The following is a 15,418-nucleotide window of genomic DNA, read 5'->3' on the forward strand; positions in this document are numbered from 1 at the left end:
AGGCTCGGAGAGGTTCAGTGATGTTCACACAGCAAGCAGGTGTCACACTTGGGCTTCATCTCGAGCCTGCCTGACTCCAAACGCTGTATATACTCTTTCCACTATGCCAGAGGTTCCCAACCTGGCTGTTTATCAGAATCAAGGAGGAACAATGTAAGTACAGATTCCTGGGCTCCACACTAGATCTACGGAATCAGAATCAATGTGGTGGGGAGCAGGTATGATTGGGAATCCACAATTTTAAAACTTCGCAAGGTCAGCCCCATGGCCAGTGAGGTGTGGGAACCTTGCACTGTATATAGTCTCTATGTGCTTTCCCTTCTGAAGAACAAGTCTTATGATGAAATAGATACTTGTTCAATAATCCATCTGGTTGCAGTGTTCAGAGTACACTGGAGGACTACTATCTTGGGTTAAAATGATGAGTTTATTTGTCTCCCCAGCTGAACGGTATAGTGTTACAGCTTTACTTGTGGTTTCCCCAGCATCTGCTGGTGTCTGCCAAGCAGTTCCCACTCACTGTTTAATAAATAAGTAAAAGAAGCTGGATAAACATTAACCCTTCAGCATATTCTGAAGTTTCGTTGATTGCTACTCATCTTTCCCTCTATCTAGAAATGTTTCCTTAGCATATACTATTTGCCATACACTGTGCTAAATTCTTGACAAGGGAAGAGATACAATGGTAACAAGAGAGGCTAACACTGTAAGGGAAGAGTACTGCAGAACAGGAAGAACATGCGGAGGAGGGGAATCAAGGAGACTTCCCACACATATTTCCGGAAATTACTCTAGGCTCACATAATGCTTAGTTTACAGCTGTCCCTTATAGAAAATATGTGAAGCAGTGTCTTGTATTACACTAATACTATGTGCCTGTTCCCTCCACTAGACAGGATCTTTTTTGCTAGGCAGTACATTCTAAAAGAGGGATTCTTAACTTAGAAGAGAGTGTACATAGAATGTATACATGAACGACCTCCTGCCCTCCCCCCATTTATGACCTGGCACTGGAAACTGGAAAAGTTCTTCAGGTAACTGATGTACGTCTGCGTATTCCACTTACTTATAAATTTAATATAAACAAAAATTCTGCTCTCACACACACATGAATATAAATAGAAAACTTAAGCATCTAGGGAGATGGAGTAGGCATACATTTCCCTATTCCTTTTGTTAAATATAACTAAAACCCCTAGACATTATATATAAAGCAAATACAAGAAGAAAGCAGACTGGTTAGGGACCCCAGGACCTGGGGAGTGATACAGTGCTGAGTTCCCTGGGTTTTCTTTCTGCCTCATAGACCCAGGCCCTGGAGTTGAAGAAGCTGGCAACCAGGAATCACCAACGGGCACAGACACAAAAACCCCAACCTGCTCTCTCTAGCCAAAGGAGTAGGAGAATGGGCACCCTCGCAAGACAAAAAACTTTTGGACAGCAAACGCTCTACTCCAGCCAAACACTACAGAAAATAAGGCAGCCTCCACCTGCCTTAAACTTCCACTCCTACTTGGCAGTAATGAGGTAGCACCAGAGGAGACCTAGTCAGGACTTTCACCACTGCCCAGTGGTAATGATGCCACCTCCATCCACTCCAATGTTAGTGGAGACCAAGTGGGGAGTTGGGACCGCCACACCCAGCCAGCAGTATACCTCCACCCGGCAGTACACCTCCACTCAGCAGCACTGGGGAGACCTTTTTCTTGGGTGTCAATGGAGGCTGAATGACGAACTTAGACTTCTACCTCCACCTGGCAGTGATGAGATACAGACCCCCTTCTCCTACCAGAGTAGGAATGGTGTCAGAGAAAACCATCCTAAACATTAGACTAAACAGCCTAAACAGAAAGACTAAACAGCCTCAACAGATGTCTCAGAACATTATATAGAAATGTCCAGATCTCAATATAAAAATCACTCATCATTCCAGGAACCAGGAGGAACTCAGACAGAATGAAAAAAGACAATCAGTAGGCCGTGATGGTTCACACCTGTAACCCCAGCACTTTGGGAGGCTGTGGCTGGTGGATCACCTGAGGTTGGGAGTTCAAGACCAGCCTGGCCAATATGGTGAAACCCTAACTCTACTAAAAATACAGAAATTAGCCAGGTATGGTGGCACACGCCTGTAATCCCAGCTACTTGGGAGGCTGAGGCAGGAGAATCACCTGAACTCGGAAGGCGGAGGTTGCAGTAAGCCGAGATTGCGGCATGGCACTCCAGCCTGGGCAACAAGAACAACACTCCATCTCAAAAAAAGAAAAAAGAAAGAAGACAATCAACACATGTCAACACCAAGATGATAGAGACAAAGATGTTAGAATTATCTAATGAAGACATTAAAGCAGCATGATTAAAATGTATCGATAAGCAATTATGAATACACTTCAAACAAATGAAAGAACAGAAAGCCTCAACAAAGAAATAGAAGATATAAATAAACAAGTGAAAATTTTAGAACTGAAAATTTCAGTAACAAAGAAAAAGCTCAGTGGATGGGCTCAACAGCAGAATGGAGGGAAGAAAAAATCTGTGAGCTGGAAGACAGAACAACAGAAATTACCCAATCTGAACAAAAGAGAAAAAACAGATTGAAAAATATATAAACAGAGCCTCAGGGAACCTGTGGGACCAAGAGGGCAGGCTGAAAAAGTACTCGAAGAAATAATGGCTGACAATGCCATAAAGTTGGCAAAGACATAAATCTATATATCAAGAAGCTGAGTGAACCCCAAAGGAATTTATCCCAAGACTCTTCATAATTTCATTTCTGAAAACTAATAACAAAAAATATTGAAAGCATCCAGAGAAAAATTATACCTTGTCTACAGGGAAGAAACAATTTTTTTTTTTTTTTTTTTTTAGGGGACAGAGTCTCATTCTGTCACCAGGCTGGAGCGCAACGGCGCCATATACATTCACTGTAACCTCCACCTGCCAGGTTTAAGCAATTCTCCTCCCTCAGTCTGGGTACCTGGAATTACAGGCGGGCACCAGCACTCCCAGCTAATTTTTGTATTTTTAGTAGAGATAAGGTTTCGCCATGTTGGCCAGGCTGGTCTCAAACTCCTGGCCTCAAGTGATCCACCCACCTTAGCCTCCCAAAATGCTGGGATTACAATGTGAGTCACTCTGCCCAGAAGGGAGAAAACAATTCTAACGACAATAGACTTCTCATCAGAAACCATGTAGGCCAGAAAGAAGTTACACAATAATTTTTGGGTGCTGAAACAAACAAACATCAATGCAGAACCATATACCCAGCAAAAAATGTTCATCAGGAATGAAGTGGAAATCAAGACTTCTGAGAAGAAGGAAAACAAAGAGAATTTGTCACCAGTCAACTTACTGTAAAAGAACGGCTTAAAGAAAGTTCTTTAAACAGAAAGAAAATAAGAAGAAAGAAAGAAAAAAAGAAGATAAGAAAAGCAATCCTGGAACATTAAGGAGGAAGAAAGGACATGGTATACAAAAATTTGTGTAAATGCAATTTATAAGGGCTTTCCTTATCCTCTTGAGTTTTCAAAACCATGTTTAACAGCTGAAGCAAAAATTGTAATGCTGTCTGACGTGGTTCTAAATGTATGCAGAGAAAATGTTTAAGACATTTATATGATAAATGGGGAAAGTAAAGAGACATAAAAGGAAATAAAGTTTCTATACTTTGCTAGGTAAAGATAAGTTATGTACGGCCGGGCGCGGTGGCTCAAGCCTGTAATCCCAGCACTTTGGGAGGCCGAGACGGGCGGATCACGAGGTCAGGAGATCGAGACCATCCTGGCTAACACCGTGAAACCCCGTCTCTACTAAAAAATACAAAAAACTAGCCGGGCGACGTGACGGGCGCCTGTAGTCCCAGCTACTTGGGAGGCTGAGGCAGGAGAATGGCGTGAACCTGGGAGGCGGAGCTTGCAGTGAGCTGAGATCTGGCCACTGCACTCCAGCCTGGGTGATAGCGAGACTCCGTCTCAAAAAAAAAAAAAAAAAAAAAAAAAAAAGATAAGTTATGTACACACAATGTAACACCTAGAAGGACCACTAAAAGGGCTACATACAAAGAGATACACTCAAAAACATCACAGATAAATCACACGGAATTCTAAAAAACATTCAAGTAATCCACAGGAAGCCTAGAAAAAGAAAGCAGATAAATGGAAAAGAGAATAAACAGAAAAAAACAAAATATAGTCATCTCTCAGTATTCACCAGGGATTGGTTCCAAGACTCCCATGGATACCAAAATCAGAGGATGTTCAAGTCCCTTATAGAAAATAGTGTGGTATTTGCATATAACCATGCATATCCTCCCATATATTTTAAACCAACTCTAGATTACTTACAAAACCTAACACAATGTAAATGTTACATGAACAGCTGTTATACTATATTGTTTTTAAATCTGTATCATTTTTATTGTTGTATTATCTTTTTTTATTTTTTTCAAATACAGTTGACCCTTGAACAATGTGGGGGTTAGGAGTGCAAACCCCCTCAAGCAGTCAAAAATCTCTATAAATTTTGAATCCCCAAAAACTTAACTATTGACAGCCTGCTGTTGACTGGAAGCCTTACTGATAACATAAACAGTTGTTTAACATAATTTTATATACTGTATGTATTATATGCTGTGTTCTTACAATCAAACAAGCTAGAGAAAAGAAAATGTTATTAAGAAAATCACAGGCTGGGCCCGGTGGCTCACGCCTGCAATCCCAGCACTTTGGGGGGCTGCAGTGTGCAGATCATGTGAGGTCAGGAGTTCAAGACCAGCCTGGCCAACATGGTGAAACCCCATCTCTACAAAAATCCAAAAATTAGCCAGGCATGATGGCAGGTGCCTGTAGTCCCAGCTACTCAGGAAGCTGAGGCGGGAGAATCACTTGAACCCAGGAGGCAGAGGTTGCAGTGAGCCAAGATCGCACCACTGCATTCTAGCCTGGGTAACAGAGCAAGGCTCCATCTCAAAAAAAAAAGAAAGAAAGAAAAGAAGATCACAATGACTATTCATTCAGTGGAAGTACATCATTACACAGGTCTTCATCCTTGTCTTCACCTTGAGTAGGCTGAGGAGGCGGCGAGCTGGCAGAAAGGAAAGAAAATCTGGATATAAATAGACCACCACAGTTCAAATCTGTGTTGTTCAAGGGTCTACTGTGTTTACAATCCACAGTTGACTGAATCCACAGAAGCGGAACCCATGAATACAGGGGTCAACTATAATTGTATTATGTATAAAAGGTCTAAATACATCAATTAAAAGACTGAGATTGTCAGAGTGGATTTAAAAACATGATCCGACTACATGCTGTCTATAAGAAACTCACTATGCAGAAAGATAGAGGCAGGTTGAAAATCAAAGGATGGAAAAAGATATTATCATGCAAATATTAATCAAAGGAAAGTAAGATTAGCTATATTAGTACCACATAAAGTAGACTTCAGAGCAAAAGAAGAAAAAAATTACCAGAGACAGAGTACAATGAATAACAGGTATATCTACTAAGAACATATTGCAATCTTAAAATGTATATGCTGCAAAATGTGTGAAACAAAAATGGGTAAAACTAAAAAGAGAAACACATAAATTCATAAGAATAGATGGTGGTGATTTCAATACTCCTCTCTCAACAATAGATAGAATACCAAAAATCAGCAAGGATATAGAAAAACTTACCACCACCATCAACCAACAGGATCTATGACATTTATTGAACACTCTATCCTACAACAGCAGACTACACATTCTTTTGTTGTTATTTGTTTTCTTAGACAGGGTCTCACTCTATTGCTCAGGCTGCAGTGCGGTGGCTCGATGATGGCTCACTGCAGCCTCAATTTCCCGAGCTCAAGCAGTCCTCCCACCCCAGCCTTTTGAGTGTCTGGGACTCCAGGTACATGCCACTGTGCCCAGCTAATTTTTGTATTTTTGTAAAGACCGAGTTTTGCCATGTTGTCCAGGCTGGTCTTGAACTCCCAGGCTCAAGGGAGCCTCTTGCCTTGGCCTCCCAAATTGTTAAGATTACAGGCATGAGCTACCATGCCTGGCCTACATTCTTTTCAAGTGCTCATAGAACATATATTAAGAGAGATGATTATCCTGCCATAAAACAAACCTCAACAAATTTAAAAGAGCTGAAATCATACAGAGTGACATTCCCCAGCCACAATGAAATCAAGCTTGAAATCACTTACAGAGAGATAACAGGAAAATCTCCAAATACTTGGAAACTAAACAACACGTTTCTAAATAATCCATGGAAGGGAAATTAGAAAAAAAAAGACATGGAAATGAATGAAAATGAAAATATAACACACCAAAATCTGTGGATACAGCTATAGCCATGCTGAGATGTAAATTAATAGTACTAAGTCATATATTAGAAAAGGGGAAAAGTCTCAAATAAAAAAGGTAAACTCCTACCACAAGAACCTAGACAAAGAAGAGCAAAATAAAGCAAGCAGAAGAAGGCAATAATAAAGAGCAGAAATTGACAAAACTGAAAACAGAAAATGACAATGAAATAAATAACTGGTTCTTTGAAAAGGTCAATAAAATTGACAAACTTCTAGCAAGATTGACAAGCGAGTGAGTGAGTGAGAGAAAGAAAGAGAGAGAGAGAGAGAGAGAGAGAGAGAGAGAGAGAGAGAGAGAGAGAGAGAGGAGAGAGAAGAGACACTGATATTGGAAATTACCAATACCAATAATGAAACGGGATAGTACTACAGACCCTGCAGACATCAAAAGGGTAATATGGGAATGCTATGGTTTGAGTATCTGTCCCTTCCAAAACTCATGTAGAAATTTAATTCCCAATATATTGGGAGGTGGAGTCTTTATAAGCCCTCATAAATGGATTAATGGGTTATCATGGGAACCGGCAGCTTTACAAGAGGAAGAGAGACCTGAGCTACCACACTCAGCCCCCTGGCCCTGTGATATCCCGCACTGCCTTGGACTCTTCAGAGTCCCCTCCAGCAAGAAGGTTTTTTACCCAATGTGGTCCCCTGACCTTGGATTTCTCAGCCTCCATAACTGTAAGAAATACATCCTTTTTCTTTATAAATTACCTAGTTTCAGGTATTCTGTTATAAGCAACAGAAAACAAAGACAGGGAATACCACAAATAGCTTTACCCATACAAATTTGACATCTTTGATGAAGTGGTTAATTCCTCAAAAAACACAACCACAATATGAAAGAGATTATTTTAGCAGCTTTATAACTTTTAAAGAAACTGAATTTGGCACTTAAAAACTCCAGAAAAAAAAGACAGAAGCGAAGGAAGGGAGGGAGGGAGGAAGAAGAAGGGAGGGAGGGAGGAAGAAGAAGGGAGGGATGGAGGGAAGCGGGGAGTGAAGGAGGGAATCTCCAAGCCAAGATGGTTTCATTGGAGAATTCCACTAAACATTTAACGAAGAATTCACACCAATTCTGCACATACTCTTTCAGAAAAAGAAGAAACACTTTCCAATCCATTTTATGAAGCCAGTATTATCCTGATGCCAAACCAAAGGCAATACAAAAATTTAAATAATCTATAGACCAATGTCTCTCATGAATATAGATGCAAAAATCCTAAACAAAATATTAGGAAATTCAGCAGTATGTAGAATACACACACACACCCACACACACACACACACACACACACACACACCCCATGATAAAGTGGGGTATATTTCAGAGATGAAAGGCTGGCTCAATCTTTGAAAATCAATTAGAGTAGTTAATATTAACAAGCTATTAACAAGCTTAAGAAAAATCACATAATCATAACATCCTCATCTTTCAGACCTCTGTATACTGAAGTGTCCTAGGACTCAGTCTCTTTTTACACCTTATTCCCTGTTACGACTCTCGCATTTTTATCTCTAGCCCAGATCTCTCTTCCTTAAATTCTAGACCCATAAACCCAACTGCCCCTTAGACATCTATACTCAGATAGGCATTTCCAAATGGACATGTCCAAATACAAACACTTGCTCTTACTCCCCAAACCCACTCTTTTCTGTAATTCAGTAAATGGAAGCTCTATTCTTATAGTTGCTTAGGCCAAAACCCTTGGAGCTATCTGAATTCTCATATGTCTTTCACACCCCATATCCAATCTATCAGCAAATCCTGTTACCTCTTCCTCTAAAATATCCCCAGAACTGTCCCTTTCTTAGCACTTCCACGGATACAACCCTGGTTTGAGTTATCCTTTCACCGTTACTACAACAGCTGCCAGACTGGTTCTTCCTGCTTCTACCTTTGCACCCTTACTGTCTTATTTTCTACCTAATAGCCACAATGTTCCTTCTTTATGCAAAACTGCCCAATGGACTTAGTTTCATTCAGAGTAACATCTAAGTCTACATTATTGCCTGCAAGTCCCCATGTGATGCAGTCCCTTTCTACTTTTCTGAGTTAATTTCCAGCCACCCTTCTGGTTGATATCACTCCAGCTTTATTGTCCTCTCTGCTGTTCCTCCAAAATGCCAAAAATGGTATAAACTTGGTTTTCCCTCTTCCTGGAACCATGGCATATGGCTTGTTCTCTCAAATGTCACCTTATCAATTAAGCCTTCTCTGAGAAGCATAAGTAAAAGACTACCCACCTACACATATACATTCCTTATCCTCCTTACCTTCTTGATTTTTATTGAAGTTACTTACCACTTTCTGATTTATTCTAAACTTGCATGTTTGTTTTTCTATCTTTCTCAGTAGAAAGTAAGTTCCTGAGGACATGGATTTTGTCTGTTAGCTTAGAAGAAGTGCTTTGGACATAGGTGGTAAAAAATTATTTGCTGAATGAATGAATAAACCATTGGTTCAGGAATCAAGAATTTGGGATCAGATATAAGATAAACCTAAGTTGACTCCTGCCTCTGCTATTTCCTAGCTATGTCCAAGTACATAGGGTACTTAACCATGCTTTATGTTTTCTCGTCTACCAAATAGTGATTGTAATAATAATCTCAACTCCTAAGACTGATGTAAGAATTAAATTTAAAAAGTATGTAATTTGCTTAACAGACAGTGACTTGATATAAAAGTGCTCAGCATATGACACTGTTACCTAATATGGAAAGAAGACCTAAATTTCGACACAAAAGCCCTCAGTTATGACTAGATACTCACTGTAAGATTTTAGATTATTCACCTCTTTTACACTAACTCACTTGATACATCAGGAACTGCAGCCAAAAAGATGGCTAAGTTGCAGCCCCTTCCCTCAAATCTTAGTAAAGTGATCTTGGGTAAGTCACTTAACCTCTCTGAGCCTAATCTCTCTTAACCTCTCCTAAGCTGTCAAAAGGGGGATAATATAATATCTCATAGCTTTGTTGTGAGGATTAAATGAGTTACTGTGTGGGAACTGTGTCTAGCACACTGTAACCTCTCACTGTGTTAGCTATGATTTGATTCTAGTCTGGAGGAGGGGTAAAAGCATGTAAGCAAAGAACTGCAATACAGTGCAATAAGAGCAAAAGCAGGCATCAATTAGAAGAAGGTCTCCTAAACTAGAGTCTGCCCACAACTAGGAAGTTATACCACGATCACGAAATTTTAAAACTCTCCTATGTCTATAACTTAACTCCCTACCATCAACCCCGTGGCAATAAGAAAGACATTTCTCTGCTGCTTTGATAACTGGGATTTAAACACTTAAAAAAAAAGGGGTCAAGGTTTAGAGTCTCAGACAGTGTTTTGTTTTGTTTCAGACAAGAGTCTTGCTCCATTGCCCAGGCTGGAGTACAGTGGCACGACCACAGCTCACTGTAAGCTCTAACTCCTGGGGTCAAGGGATCCTCTCGCGTAGCTGGAACTACAGGTGAGCGTCACCATGCCTGGCTAATTTTCGCTATGTTACCCAGGATGGTCTTGAACTCCAGTACTAAAGCTATCCTCTCACCTCGGCCTCCCAAAGGGTTGGGATTACAAGCAAGAGCCATTGCGCCAGGCCTCAAATAGCGTGTCTTAACATGAGGTCAGCAGACACATTGGGAAGGGTAAGTTAGTTCCCTCCACCTTTTCCCTAAAGTTAACACCTCACTTAAGTTCGAAAAAGTCAACTGGAACCCCAGAAGGCAAAAGCAGCATGTAATAACACCCTGAGAACCCACTTAGGAGCTGAGAGCCCAAATGTGTTTATGACGGCGCTGTTACAGACTAAAAGGTCAGAATCGGACATTAAAAGGTGCTCCGGAAGGCTGAGTAGGAGCTCACCAGGTGAGAAAGGGGATGTCACTTTCGGAGAGAGAACGAGCGCCTGGGCCTGGAGGCGTGAAAAGGGCACGTGGGTGGCTTGGAAGAATCAAAACTAAGTGTTTTTGGGGACAGCCAGAGAGCCGAACACGTATGGAGGAAAGGTGCGGCCTGGGGCCCGCCAGATTAGAAAGGAAACCCCCCTCCCATACCCAGATCATGATCTCTCAGCCTTAATGTCCCCTCAGGATACCCCTCTACGGGGTCCCAGCTGTTGGGCTCCCTCTGGTTCCCGCCACTCTTCCCTTACCTCGTCTTCCAGCCTTTCCCTCACTCTCCCGCCTCCTCTGCCTTGCCGGAAGTGACGCGCTAAGTAGCGCGCCGTACCGCGCCAGAAAGGTTCCGAGGGAGCGGGAAAAAGGGTTCCGGCGAGATCCACTGCGCCGGCGTGCGGGCTTGAGCGGTCAAAGCGCTTTCCGGGGGCCCGGGGAACTACGTTCCTTCCCTCGCTCTGTCTCCTTCGAAGTGGTCTGCGCGAGGTTCAGACGGGCCGTCGCCTTCAAAGGGACGGTTTTCTAGAGCTCCGACGCCTCTCGGTGCCCAACTGCTCTGGCCCTTGCCCTTTGACCCCGCTCTCGCGGTAGGGTGAGAGGTCGGGTGGCCATCTTGTGGCGGCGGCGCGGGCGGCTGTTACTGCGGAGACCCATCCCCTCCCCCTCCTTGCACCCCTGGCCGTCTGTCAGTCGGTAAAAAGTCCCGCAGCCTGTCAGGTGAGGCCCCGGCCTCGTGCCGTCGCTCTTCCCGCCGCACTGGGCGGCCCAGGCCGCTCCCTGCCGGGCCTCACTGCCGCCACCATGTCCTCCTTCTCTGAGTCGGCGCTGGAGAAGAAGCTCTCGGAGCTGAGCAACTCTCAGCAGAGCGTGCAGACCCTGTCCCTGTGGCTCATCCACCACCGCAAGCACGCGGGACCCATCGTCTCCGTGTGGCACCGCGAGCTCCGCAAAGGTAAACACCAACTCCCCACCCCTTGGACGGTCCCCGGGTTGTCCTCTCGCCCACCCACACCTTAGGCCCTTCTAAGCCTCTTCATTGAGCCTTGCTTTCCAGGCCTGATCGAGCTTCTGAGATGGGAGACAAGGTTAGCCCCATTTCTCGAAGAAGGAAACTGAGGCCCGGGAAGGTTTAAGGTACTTGTCTGAGGTTCCACGGACTGGGACTCAGGTGTCCAGACTTAGAGTTCATCGAGCCATTTTCCCTTCAGTTTCCGCCTGACATTTGTGGCTGTTATTATCTCGGCTGCATTCAGCGCCGCACTGGCCCTAGCATGTCAGGCCCAGTGCTGGGGATTTGGAGTAAAAGCCAGTGGGCTCCGGAGTTAGACTCCGCAGATTGAGTGCTGGCTGGCTCAGCGACTTGCCAGCTGAATAATATTGGGAGAGTTTCTTCATCTCCCTGTGTCTCTGTTTTCTCATCTGTAAGAGAGAGGCAAGGACTGCTACCCCTTACAAAGCCTTTACTCCATACCAGTCACTATCCTAAGACCTTTGTATATATATCCTCACACTCAGTCCTTGGAACAGCCCTGTGAAGTAGATCGTCTCTCACGTCTTAGGTTAAGGAGCCACCCCACCCAGACCTTACCTCTCCTCTCCTCTCATGCAGCTGTCATTGATTTCAGGGCCTGCTCAAGTTCTAACAGACATTCATTGAACTCAGTCTGTTATGTGCCAGGCACTGGCTTGGACACTTACAGCGTGTTGTCTCTGCCAACTGCCTAGAATTTAAGTCTGACTTTGCTGCCTTCCTGACCCCAGCAACTTAACCTGTCTGTCCCTTCATTTTCTTATCTACAAAATGGATAACTGATACTATGTCTTTATTACATGCGAAGTGCAGTACTGATATCTTTACATACATTGCCATTAAACAAAAATTATTGAAGCCCTATGAAGTAGGAACTTTGCAGAAGAGGAAAAATTGAGACTCATCTCGTGGTGAGAAGTAAACAGGATAATCCAAGTGAACATTTAGCACGGGGTCAGGCACACTCTAGGCGTTCAACAGATTATGGTGAGATGAGACTTTTGATTACTCACTGTGAGGCATGGTCTTTTTCTTCAAGTTGCTTACAGTCTGGTGGGGAAAGATGGGCACCTGCACTCCCTGATGAGTTTCATAATGGAAGACTGAAGAAATGAAGCTCAGAGCTGCTCCAGACACCCTATATGTGGTAGGCCTTTATAGCAAAGGAAGTGGCTTTACAAGTATTCTCTACTATCGGTGAGTTGAGGACACCACAGATGTCCTGCTCTACAGGCGAGGAAACTGAAGTGGCTAAGTGGTATTTTCAAGGGTTTTGAACTGATGAGGCTCAGACTACATCAGGCTGGCAAACGCCAAAATCCGTGATTTTTTTTAGGAGACCCAGTTCTAGCCCTTTAGCAGGGACCCTCCAAATATTGCATACTGTACTAAGATAGGGATCCCCGCAGCCTTTTGGGCAGTTGTGGGGAGAGGTAGAGCCTGGAGTTTATGGGGCTTTCTTCATGTACCCCACTGTGCCATTCAGAAATTATTTGTAGAGTCTGCTGAGATGTGAATTGCCACTGTACAGAATTCTATTGGGTGGGACCTCAAAAGGCAGTTAAAGTCCATCTTGAGTGGATATACGGGGTCTCGCTCTGTTGCCCGTGCTGGAGTGCAGTGGCACAATCTCGGCTCACTGCGAGCTCCGCTTCCTGGGTTCACACCGTTCTCCTGCCTCAGCCTTCCGAGTAGCTGGGACTATAGGCGCCCGCCACCACGCCCGGCTAATTTTTTATATTTTTAGTAGACAGGGGTTTCACCGTGTTAGCCAGGGTGGTCTTCATCTCCTGACCTCGTGATCCTCCCGCCTGGGCCTCCCAAAGTGCTGGTATTACAGGCGTGAGCCACCGCGCCCGGCCAGGTGTCACTTCTTTTGTGACTCTTTCTTGATTCCTCACCTCACACTAGTTGAGTTACTGAAAAAAAGCAAATTAGAGAGTACATTTGTGTATGAAGCTCCGTTATCCCTAATCTTATATGGTAGAGCCTTATGTTGCAAGTAGGCCAGCATTATTATCCTCATTTTATAGATGAGACGATAAAGGTATAGAGAAATTAAGTGCCTTGTCCAGAGACATATAGCTAGGACATGAGCCCAGGGCTGCCTGATGCCAAAATGTGTTCTTTTTCAAGTACTCAGTGCCTCAGTGCATTTAATAAGTGAAGGTGGTCACCTGACTCCAACCATACTGTAGTGCTTTCATTTATTAGAATTAATGAGTGCCTTCCACCATGTCATACCAGTTTAGCATTTGATTTGTTTCTACTAGCTGTTCATTTGAACTGGTTACATCTTTGTCATTAGATTATGTTTTGAGGAAGAAACTAGACCTTCTTGTTTATTTGTAACACCACAAGATAATAGCATGGTGCCTGTTACATAGTTTAAAAATAGGAATTAAGCCAGGTGCGGGTGGTGGCTCACGCCTGTAATCCCAGCACTTTGGGAGGCCAAGGCGGGCGGATCACAAGGTCAGGAGATCGAGACCACAGTGAAAACCCGTCTCTACTAAAAATACAAAAAATTAGCCGGGCATGGTGGCGGGCGCCTGTAGTCCCAGCTACTTGGGAGGCTGAGGCAGGAGAATGGCAGGAACCCGGGAGGCGGAGCTTGCAGTGAGCCAAGATCGTGCCACTGCACTCCAGCCAGGGCGACAGAGTGAGACTCCATCTCAAAAAAAATAAAAATAAGAAATAAAAATAGGAATTAAATAATGGTCTCTGATAGAATATTCATGGTTGAGTAAAGGATCTAAACAGCGCTATCCAATACAACTTTCTATGATAACAGCGTAAAGGATCTAAACAGCGCTAGTACAATCTTCTGTGATAATAGCAACGTTTTCTATCTGTGCCATCCAACAGGTAGCCACTTGGCATATGTGGCTATGGAGCACTTAAAATGTGTGACTAAGGAACTAAAGGTTTAAGTAGATAGAATTGAAAATTAATTTTTTTTTTTTTTTTGAGACAGAGTCTCAATCTGTCGCCCAGGCTGGAGTGCAGTGGCCGGATCTCAGCTCACTGCAAACTCCGCCTCCCAAGCTCACGCCATTCTCCTGCCTCAGCCTCCCGCGTAGCTGGGACTACAGGCGCCCGCCACCCCACCCGGCTAGTTTTTTGTATTTTTTTAGTAGAGATGGGATTTCACCGTGTTAGCCAGGATGGTCTCGATCTCCTGACCTTGTGATCCGCCCATCTTGGCCTCCCAAAGTGCTGGGATTACAGGCTTGAGACACGGCGCCCGGCCACCAATTTTTACCGGCTACAATTCAGGTGTTCCAGTAGCCACACGTGGCTAGTGGCTAACTTACTGGACAGTGCAGAGTTAAAAAAAGATGCTCTTCCAAGCATCAAGACCTAGCTTCCAAATATCCAGGCTGCTTTCTTGAACTGAAAATGCCCCCACACTAAAGGAAAAGGATTCTGTGCCCTAATGTTTAGATTGATTAGCCCTGTAGGTTCTACTAAGGTGAAGTCATTTTTCCTAGCTGAGATGCTCACAGACTGTCTCTGAGTTGCCTTCAAAATATATGAGATTTACAAAAATTAACTTTTTTTCTTGCTTAAATACTTCTATTCCTGATGTGTTATCTTTCCATTTTCTAGGAATAATTCTTAATTTATCCCACTTGAGCTCTGTTCTAAGTAGAATGTCTCCCCTTCTTTATGGAATAGTTTTGGTGTAAAGTGCTCCTAAATGAGTATTTTTAATGGTGTTTTGTATCTTGGCCTGAGTGTAGGTAAATGGACTTTTATCCCAGAATTACTTTACGACTTTCCCTAGATGCCAAAACCAGCCAACAAGTAAAAAGTTTTGATTAACCAGTTGTTTAAATTTTACTCAACAACCAGTTTGACCAGTTTGGAGTGGGCATGGGTAGTGGGTGAAAGGACCTGTTTCTGTCATCTAGGAAAGACATCTGAACAAGGGAGTTGTCCCCCAGGATTGGAATGGAGGGTGTGCGTGTTGTGTGTATTGTGACTGTGTGCTCAGGAGCTCTAGGGTTTTGTCATATCACTTTGACACACATGGTGCTTATGTTGACTGTTGAGGATGTTGAATATGGGGGGATACAGTTTATCCTAAATAAATCCCCATTGTTAAGTTCTAGGGTGATGAAAATTAATTGG

The 15,418-nt window shown here is 43.4% G+C and overlaps 2 protein-coding genes across 4 annotated transcripts in view; one reads left to right on the forward strand and one right to left on the reverse strand.

The window, feature by feature from the left end:
- The window catches only part of TTI1 (TELO2 interacting protein 1), a 51,441-nt gene extending 40,868 nt beyond the window's left edge, over positions 1-10,573 (reverse strand). For all 3 annotated transcript variants that reach the window (XM_030914316.1, XM_010355336.1, XM_030914313.1), the window contains exon 1: positions 10,509-10,573. The gene's annotated coding sequence lies outside the window, so the exon portion shown is untranslated. The remainder of the gene's footprint in view (positions 1-10,508) is intronic.
- The window catches only part of RPRD1B (regulation of nuclear pre-mRNA domain containing 1B), a 60,330-nt gene continuing 55,484 nt past the window's right edge, over positions 10,573-15,418 (forward strand). Inside the window, exon 1 of the mRNA XM_010355337.2 lies at positions 10,573-11,203. Coding sequence (XP_010353639.1) covers positions 11,053-11,203 — 151 coding nt within the window. The 5' untranslated portion in view covers positions 10,573-11,052. The remainder of the gene's footprint in view (positions 11,204-15,418) is intronic.

This window comes from Rhinopithecus roxellana, chromosome 13 (assembly GCF_007565055.1).
Source record: "Rhinopithecus roxellana isolate Shanxi Qingling chromosome 13, ASM756505v1, whole genome shotgun sequence".
NCBI lineage: Eukaryota > Metazoa > Chordata > Mammalia > Primates > Cercopithecidae > Rhinopithecus > Rhinopithecus roxellana.